This window comes from Borostomias antarcticus (genome assembly GCF_949987555.1).
Source record: "Borostomias antarcticus genome assembly, chromosome: 6".
In the NCBI taxonomy this organism is placed as follows: Eukaryota; Metazoa; Chordata; class Actinopteri; order Stomiiformes; family Stomiidae; genus Borostomias; species Borostomias antarcticus.
In genome coordinates this window covers 5578267-5588122 of record NC_140239.1, presented here as the reverse complement: position 1 = coordinate 5588122, position 9856 = coordinate 5578267, and the positions used below count along the sequence as shown (strand labels likewise).

At 53.9% G+C, this 9856-nt stretch overlaps 1 protein-coding gene across 1 annotated transcript in view; it reads left to right on the top strand.

The window, feature by feature from the left end:
- Nucleotides 1-9433, top strand: part of grid2 (glutamate receptor, ionotropic, delta 2) — a gene marked incomplete at both ends in the record, with an annotated part of 437190 nt that extends 427757 nt beyond the window's left edge. The window contains 3 exons of the mRNA XM_084439644.1: nucleotides 4997-5164; nucleotides 5998-6127; nucleotides 9002-9433. Of these exons, the coding sequence (XP_084295770.1) occupies nucleotides 4997-5164; nucleotides 5998-6127; nucleotides 9002-9433 (730 nt within the window). The remainder of the gene's footprint in view (nucleotides 1-4996; nucleotides 5165-5997; nucleotides 6128-9001) is intronic.
- Nucleotides 9434-9856: the final 423 nt, after the last annotated feature.

The following is a 9856-nucleotide window of genomic DNA, read 5'->3' as shown; positions in this document are numbered from 1 at the left end:
CCAGGACGATTTCCAGAGACTGCGTTTTGCAGCAGCCCCTGATGGGCTTCCGTAGTCGATGATGTGAAGTACCCGCCGTTGGCTACACAGTAGGCTAATGGCGTGTCCCGAAGCAACGAGCAGGAACGTTGGTACAATAAACGCAGCCATAAGTGGAGTTATCGCAGAAATAGTAACAATGCAAGAAAAAAACGTATGCACTAGTATTACTGGTTATCCAGCCAGGCCGTGGTCAGTGTGATGTGAAGATGACCGGTGGGAAGAACATCCTCGGAGTCAGACAGACATAAATACCGACTCTCTTAAAGGACACCAGGGGTCTAGCAAACCACGGAGATCCATTTAGAACCATGAAGGACCATGTGGGGCCGTAGCAACCCATGGAGAACCATAAAGATCCATAGATGGCAATGGCGAACCAAGGGGGACCATGGAGAAACATAGAGAACCATAGAGAACCACAGAGGACCATGGTGAATCATGTAGAACCGTATAGAACCATAGAGAATCATACCGTTCTGCACTTGTACTAATACATTCCATGTAATGACAAATGTGAAAGCGTTTCTCAAAGCGAAGCAGCCATGATTATGCAAAGCACGCTAATGAACTGAAAGTAATCGAATTAAGGTTAATAAATATTTCTACATCCACTGATTTTAATCATGTGTTGGTAACAATAACAAATGAGATCAAACCATGCTATCGAACTGAAGGTTCAGGGTAAGATGACGCTGTAGTTTTGAAGAATTTAAATGTTTCTTGATTTAGTTTGTCATCCTTAGATTCATGTATGAACTAATTCAGTCGCAGAGGAATGACGAGCAGAATAGGACTTTAATGAGCTAGTTAACCCAGAACTGATTATCAATTCCCCCTCCTTTCCTCTCCTCTCCCCTTCTGTCCTCTCCTCTCTTCTCCTCTTCTGGCCTCTCCTCTCTTCTCCTCTTCTGGCCTCTCCTCTCTTCTCCCCTTTTGTCCTCTCCTCTCCCCTTCTGTCCTCTCCTCTCCTTTTCTCTCCTCTCCTCTCCTCTCCTCTCCTCTCCTCTCCTCTCCTCTCCTCTCCTCTCCTCTCCTCTCCTCTCCTCTCCTCTCCTCTCCTCTCCTTTCCTTTCCTTTCCTTTCCTTTCCTTTCCTTTCCTCTCCTCTCCTCTCCCCTCCCCTCCCCTCCCCTCCCCTCCCCCCTCCCCTCCCCTCCCCTCCCCTCCCCACCTCTCCTCTCCTCCTCTCCTCCCCTTCTCTCCTCCTCTCTCTTATAGAAATGTGTCAAAGACCTGCTCTGTATGGCTGCTAACGGAGCGTGGCTCTTCTCATAGCAGTTCTATCTAGAAGGTTCTGAATATATCATCTGTGTTGATGATGTGTGGCGTCCTGAGCCCCCCTGCGTGCGCTCTGACGGGGTCCTAGAAGCAGCGACGCCGGGGGGGGCACACAGGGGCGTCCAGTGCCTTGCCTGTTTCATCTCAGACTCAACAATAACAAGCTTTTGATCCAGCATCGAGGGAGGGAGGGAGGGAGGGAGGGAGGGAGGGAGGGAGGGAGGGAGGGAAGCCACTTGTTTCAACCCTGTTCCCCTCCACCTCGCTCCGGCCCCTCTCACGCCAAGCCTCCAGCCTCCCCCACCCCCCAAACCCAACTCCCCCCAACCTCCCAGCTCACCTCAGCCCACCCCAGCCCCAGCCCCCCCCCCACCCCCCCTTCCCAGCCCCCACCCCAGCCCCAACCACGCAGGTTCAATAAAAGCCCCCCACCACCGGCCACCCCCTACCCAACAACCCCCTGCTCTGGCAGCAGCTTTCATCTGTCGGACAGACCAGTGAGCATGTCTGTCACTGGCCATCAACAAAGACTCACGGCCCGACCCCCGCCATCTTGATTACCCAGAAGGCCGAGCGAGCCTGACCGGCCATTGTGTCTGATTGGTTCAAGGTCTTTGTACCAGGGCAGTGAGCAGTCACTGATGATGGCAACACTTGGACTCCCTCCTACAGTCTGGGGCTGGTTTGGCTGGTTGTTGCCTGCATGGTGAATGGTTTTAGATTAATTTTTTGCAGGATGTTTTATATAGCAGTTAGAAGCGGAAAAGTTGAACATGTATGATTTATTATTTACCTATTTATGATACACGTCACATAAATGTGGATTTAACCTCAAATGAAATAATCCAGGCAGTGCTAGTTCAAACAGCCCGCTGCTGCCATGGTGAAGGCAGAAGACGCTCAGTCAGCCACGTTTGTTTTTGATACTTGACCCCTGACCCCCGACCTTGGCCCCCGCTGGCCCATGGCCACGGCGACGGTGGGCTGGGAGGGTCAAGCTGGGCCCAGTGTGGTGTGTCCCAGCAGAGACGGGAACCAGGCCTGGGTCAGTCAGCCGGACGACAGCCGACAGACGACAGTTCTCTCAGTATAAAACTTTACATTCGTTGTGGGAGGAATGTAAAAACGTAGCGACGTTTCAGCTTCATCAGGCAAGACGGTTCATTTCGAGGCCAGGGATGACACGGGTGGTAAAAATGATTTGAAAAGAAAACTATTTTACAAAACATTTACCAAGAGGAAGAGTCAATTTCATTGACGCTATTGGTATCTCATACATTTAACAACTAAAGATCCTTGCTACATGGACAAGAACGTTACAAAAATTACAAAATGATAGTTCAGTCGAGATCACTTTTGTCAAATTTGAACATTTATTATACATGCGGCATAATACATAGCATTAATGGCAAGCGCGAACAATGACATGTTTTGACAGCTTAAATACATGCACTCTAGTGAGCTGACCAATGCTATGACAGCTACAGTCAGCTGGTGTTGGCGTCATGCGTGACTGATTAACCTCTGCTGACCACCCCGGCCGTGACGTACGTGCCTCGCCTGAATTTGCGTCGGAGACTTCATTTTTACACAGAAGAGGTGGACGCAAATCCAAATATGTTCCGTTATATTCAGTCCAACGCACAATACTGCAGAGACAATGTAGGTCCATGGGACCAACAGGATGGAGACAACATCGTCTGAAGGAAGTCCAACTGTCCTCACAGAGACGGGCTAGTGGTCTTTAATGTCCCCGGCCCCGCTGAAGTGAGTCAACATCAGGCAGACGTGGTCGCTGTCCTACCACTGCCCTGCTGATCCTCATTCTCCCCTTCAGTTCAAATGGAATCACACACACACACACACACATACACACACATACCACACACCGAACACACGCACACACACACACACACACATAAACACACACCGAAAACGCGCGCACACACTTAACAAACTTCACGCACATACACACACACACACACACAAACACACACACACAGCTACATACACACAACTCCTAAAATGAATTACATCTCAGAGTGAGAGTCATGCTTTATATTAGTAGCTGTGTTTTTGTCTCTGTCTCTCTTAAACATGATACCTACATACTGTACATACTTGTACAGAGATTCTGTACAGTACCTGCTAACATACATACAAACAAACAAAAACAAACAAACATACATACATACACTGTTAGATTGTTGCTCTACTGCCTCTCTGTCAGATTACAGTGTGTTGGTGTCGTCTCTCTGTTGTGTTGTGTTGTGTTGTGTTGTGTTGTGTTGTTGTGTCGTGTTCTAATTATGTACCATCTTATACACACAGTTGAAGTCATATTATTTCTACCTCATGGTCAGTTTGGTGAAATGTCCCTCTTTCACAGGTACAACAGTGGCATTCTGTCTGTTCTCCAAGCCTGCCTCTCCAAGCCAATAGCCTTTATCTGTGCTCCACGGCTGTTGGGATTGCGAGACGTTTCGGGGTTGGTGGGTGGGTGGGGGCGGGTGGAGGATGTTGTGGTGTGTCTCTGATGATTCAGGCCCTGTTTGACTACTGTCAACATGCATCCCTCTTTCTCCCCCCTTCCTAAGGGGAATATCTGGTGAAAAAGTGAAAACGTACGCTCCGCTACATAGACTTGTTACCAATCCAGTCAATGTCAGATCAGCGTTTTCTCCCAGGAAGGGAGGAAGGAAGGATGCATTTTTAAGAGAATTCAAAGATGGCCTCCGAAGGACTCTCAAGGATGGGCAGCCATCTTGTGAAGAACTCTTCTGACTGAACCTCAGGATGTTTTCCATGTTGCCTGCAGACCTGGCTCAAATACTGTTCCCAAATCTGGGGTGCACTTGATTCGGATCACCCGGTACAGTGAGACCATTGATTTAATCCTCAGAGATTGCACTACCGGGACTGTTCAAACGCACCCCGAATGCCGATTGACCCCTGTAGCACCGTACGTGACCCAGGTCTGCCTGTCTCACTGTGATTGGCTCTGAGCTGCCTGTTTTTTTGTTTTGTTTTCGTAGATAAGTACTCTGTGTTGAGGGTAAAACGTGCGAGGGGAGAGAGCGATACAAAATCTCGCCCCCCCCCCAGGTATACGCTACCTCCTCGGACACGACCGCCCGCCCCAGAGTGATCCACGCTGTGTGTGCTGACCGTGCTGTTTTCTCTCTCGCTCGGCCCCCCCATCTCTCCACCCACCTCCTCCTCCCCTCCTCCACCCCCCCACCCCCGTCCGCCTGCGCGCATCTCTCATCCCTCTTTCTTTCACCCTGTCTGTCTGTCTGTCCGTCTGTCTCTCTCTCTATCTGTCTGTCTGTCCGTCTGTCTGTCCGTCTGTGTGCGTCTGTCTGTCTGTCTGTCTGTCTGTCTGTCTGTCTGTCTCTCTCTCTCTCTCTCTCTCTCTCTCTCTATCTGGCTGTCGCTCTCTCTGATATACTCTGTCACACACACACACACACACACACACACCGCACTCACACTCACATTGCATACATACCTAACAATGTCATACATACACAAAAACCCTCCCTCCCTCTCTCTCTCTCACACACACACTTCTATGACCCCCCCAACCCGCCCCCCCCCCCCCCCTCGTAACACACACAGACCCAGGCAGACGGCACGTCCGCCGGGCAAGCTGAGCCGTGCCCCCACGCCCCCAGAGAGCACCCCCTCACCCTGGGGAGCCCCCCGTCGCGCTACCAGCCCCCCACCTGCTGTGACCTCCCCTGCGCCCTCATCCTGCAGCACTCCTACCAGCCCAGCAACCCGTCAGAACTCACCCCCAAAATGAGAATGAGCACCTTCGCCGCCTCTCCCCCCACCCCCAGGTTGTACCTTCAGAGGGGCCCTCCAAAACAGGAGTGGATTGATTAGCTATTGATCGGCCGTACCTATATGTCAATATCATAGTCTGTCAGCTGTAGTCTAGAGAGGACTAATAATGCTTTTGATATTGTGTGTTTTGCGGCTTTATGCTGTTTGCACAGCTGTTGCAACCTTTTTTTGGGGTGGGGGGGGATTGACACTTTTAATCGGGGTGCATTTAAGTCTTTTCCCCACTAGGGGGCATCTGTAGTGGTTCTAATACCATACTGTACTTCTGGTTACACTTGCAGAGAGCTATCAGTCTATATCCACAACAAAACTGGCTTTTAAGGGATCCATGCTCTGCACCAAGGCGTGTTATTATTCAGTATAATATTCAGTGTAATATTCAGTCACGGCTATCCACTTTAGTTGCTACTTAATGAAGCACTCCTCAAAATCAGGCCTGAACACATAACTGAAGCTTAGGCCCACATGACATCAGGTGTGCTTTTGATTGGCTACTGTGACCTGGCTAGTGCAATACTGACCATGATTGGCTAATGTAACTTACAGAATTTACCAACTTCGTGTATGACTTGATGATGACGCTAACTGACACCACATGTTACAGACCTTCTGATCTCGGGCCCACGACACACAACAGGTCCTCGCGTCTCGTAGCTACCCATAAGGCACCTCTCTCAACAGACTGACCTGCCTGTCGCTCTCTGTTCTCTCTGGCTTCCCATCGTTTCTTTACCTTTAAACTCCATCGTTCTGCTCCTCCATCCCTCCTCCTCTTCATCCTCAAACCCGCCTCTTGTGGGTGGGTTTGTGGCGTGATGTCGAGCAGGTCATCACAAACCACCTCGCCCCCTCCCGCTCCTTCCTCCCCCTCCCTAGCTGAGACAAGGGGGGTCACGTTGTTCCCCTCCGGCCCCCGACTACACACGGGGACAGACCCCCCTCCACCCCAACATATGGTCAGTAGCTCTGTCTTCCCACCCCCCTCCCAGGCCCCGCCCCTCTCCCGAACTGGAGAGAGCACTCTCTGCCGCCCTCACCACCCCCGTCCTCATCCCTCCCTCCCCCACTCAACTCCCTCCCCCCTCGACGGGCGCAACCCATGTCACTGACTGGACTGCCACCTCTACCCAGTCCCAGCCCTAGCCCTAACCCCAGCCCCAGACCTAGCCTCAGTCCCAGTCCCAGTCCCAGTCCCAGACCTAGCCTCAGTCCCAGCCCCAGCCCCAGCCCCAGCCCCAGTCCCAGCCCTAGCCCTAGCCCTAGCCCTAGCCCTAGCCCTAGCCCTAGCCCTAGCCCTAGCCCTAGCCCTAGCCCTAGCCTCAGTCCCAGTCCCAGCCCTAACCCCAGACCTAGCCTCAGTCCCAGTCCCAGCCCCAGACCTAGCCTCAGTCCCAGCCCCAGTCCCAGCCCCAGCCCCAGCTCTAGCCCCAGTCCCAGTCCCAGTCCCAGCCCTAGCCCTAGCCCTAGCCCTAGCCCTAGCCCTAGCCCTAGCCCTAACCCCAGACCTAGCCTCAGTCCCAGTCCCAGTCCCAGCCCTAACCCCAGCCCCAGACCTAGCCTCAGTCTCAGCCCCAGACCTAGCCTCAGTCTCAATCCCAGACCCAGACCCAGCCCCAGACCTAGCCTCAGTCCCAGACCCAGCCTCAGTCCCAGACCCAGCCTCAGTCCCAGACCCAGCCTCAGTCCCAGACCCAGTCCCAGACCCAGCCTCAGTCCCAGACCCAGCCTCAGCCCCAGACCTAGCCTCAGTCCCAGACCTAGCCTCAGTCCCAGACCTAGCCTCAGTCCCAGACCCAGCCTCAGTCCCAGACCCAGCCCCAGACCTAGCCTCAGTCCCAGACCCAGCCTCAGTCCCAGACCCAGCCTCAGCCCCAGACCTAGCCTCAGTCCCAGACCTAGCCTCAGCCCCAGACCTAGCCTCAGTCCCAGACCCAGTCCCAGACCCAGCCTCAGTCCCAGACCCAGCCTCAGCCCCAGACCCAGTCCCAGACCCAGCCTCAGTCCCAGACCCAGCCTCAGCCCCAGACCTAGCCTCAGTCCCAGACCTAGCCTCAGCCCCAGACCTAGTCTCAGTCCCAGACCCAGTCCCAGACCCAGCCTCAGTCCCAGACCCAGCCTCAGCCCCAGACCCAGTCCCAGACCCAGCCTCAGTCCCAGACCCAGCCTCAGCCCCAGACCTAGCCTCAGTCCCAGACCCAGCCCCAGACGCAGACGCAAGCATGAAACACTTTTCTCTGAGTGTTTCCCAAAGATGAATGTAGAGAAATCACTCTCCATGTGAATGTAGTGATATGTCTATGCTTTGTAACGTTTGTAAGATAGTTGTGGTTCACATACCTGTACAGGGGATGATGGGTAAACCTGCATTCCCCTCTAGATTAAACCGGATTAGCAGATGTGTGGGGTGTAAACATCTACACACGTTTTCACTTTTCTGAAAAACAGAAGTGACTGAAAGTCACTATGTACTATTGCTGGGACTCACATGAAAAGGAGATGTCAATCTCAATGTGATTTCCGTGGTCCAATAAAGATAAAGATGTATTATAATCTGATAATCTAATCCCAACTACAGACACTGGTAATGCTTGCCTGTGTTCACCTCTGGCTCCCTGGAATTCAATCACACTGGGTGTCTGGGCGCTGGCTGTCTGTGTTTATACCTTGTAGAGACTGTGTGTGTGTGTGTGTGTGTGTGTGTGTGTGTGTGTGTGTGTGTGTGTGTGTGTGTGTGTGTGTGTGTGTGTGTGTGTGTGTGTGTGTGTGTGTGTGTGTGTGTGCGTGCGTGTGTACGTGTGTACGTGTGTGTGTATATATATATATATATGTGTGTGTGTGTGTGTGTGTGTGTGTGTGTCTCTACTCTCCTGACTGCAGCTCAGACTGTGCTTATGTGTCCCTCCCCCCCCCCTCCCGCCCCCCCCCCCCCCCCCCCCGGCCATCGTTCCACCGTCCGTCGCTCAATCACACTCTCACTCCCACACACTCTGACGCCATCTTTGTGCCCCATTCCTCCCACCCCTCTACGAATCATGCGCCCGTTCACTCTCTTCCTCTCCTCCCCCATGTCGGCTACCTTCTGTCAATCATCCCGACTGGATGTTCTCCCTCCTCAAAACCCCATCCCTCTCTCTCTCTCTCTCTCTCTCTCTCTCCCGCCCACACACACTGTCCGTATACACCTCTTTCGTATCGTCATTCGCTCCGCCGCTCGAGCCCTCCTCCCTCTCCTCTAACCTTCACTCCTTCTCCTCCTTTCCTTATCCATCCATCCTCTCTCTCTCTCTCCCTTGACCCTGTCTTTCACCACCTCTCCGTCCATCCGTCTCTCCTACATGCCCTCCTCCTCCTCTCCTCTTTGCTCTCTCGCACCTCCTCCCCCCATACTTCCTCTTTCTCCCTCCGTCTCTCCTCCATCCCTCCTCCTCTCCTCTTCACTCTCTCACACTCACACCCCCCCCCATACCTCCTCTTTCTCCCTCCATCTCTCCTCTCCTCCAACCCCCCCCCATCCGTCTCTCCTCCATCCCCCCCTCCTCCTCTTCGCTCTCTCACCCCCCCATACCTCCTCTTTCTCCCTCCATCTCTCCTCTCCTCCAACCCCCCCCCATCCGTCTCTCCTCCATCCCCCCCCTCCTCCTCTCCTCTTCGCTCTCTCGCACCCCCCCCCCATACTTCCTCTTTCTCCCTCCATCTCCCTCCATCTCTCCTCCATCCCCTCCTCCTCTCCTCTTCACTCTCTCGCACTCACACACCCCCCATACCTCCTCTTTCTCCCTCCATCTCTCCTCTCCTCCAACCCCCCCCCCCCCACTCCCTCCCTCTTGCAGGACGATAAGGAGATCGACCTGGAGCACCTTCACCGCAGGGTTAACAGCCTCTGCACGGAGGACGACAGCCCCCACAAGCAGTTCTCCACCTCCTCCATAGACCTGACCCCCCTGGACATGGACTCCCTGCCCAACGCCCGCCAGGCCCTGGAGCAGATCAGCGACTTCCGCAACACGCACATCACCACCACCACCTTCATCCCAGAGCAGATCCAGACCCTCAGCCGCAGCCTGTCCGCCAAGGCCGCCGCCGGGTTCGCCTTCGGGGGCGTGCCCGACCACCGGACTGGGGGCATGCCGTTCCGCCAGCGGGCCCCCAACGGAGGCTTCTTCCGCAGCCCCATCAAGACTATGTCCTCCATCCCCTACCAGCCCACCCCCGCGCCCAACTTCGGCTATGGGAACGACCCCGACAGAGGCACGTCCATATGAGTCGGGGGGGGGGGGGGGCGGGGCTGGAGGAGGAGCTGGCGGGTGGTGATGGTGGTGGTGGAGGAGGAGGATGAGGAGGAGAGCGGGAGGGAGGAGGAGGATGGGAAAACAAACGCACTACTACTACTACTACTACTACTACGAAAAAAAGAAAAAAAAAAGAGATCTGTGTACATAGGAATCTTTCTTCAGTTCTGGTTTTTGGGGGACCTTGTTTTGGTTGGTGGAGAGATGGAGGGATGGAGAGGTGGAGGGATGAAGTACAGGGGGGCGGCTCGTCCTTCTGCGGGTGAGGTGACGGGGGAAGGGATGGGGAGAGGGAGAGGGTGGGGTGGGGGGACTCTTTGCTTTCTTGTTGTCGTTCTCGTGGTTGTTTCGGGGGTTCTTTTCCGTGCAAAAAGGGGGGATCTGTTCTGCCTGTTC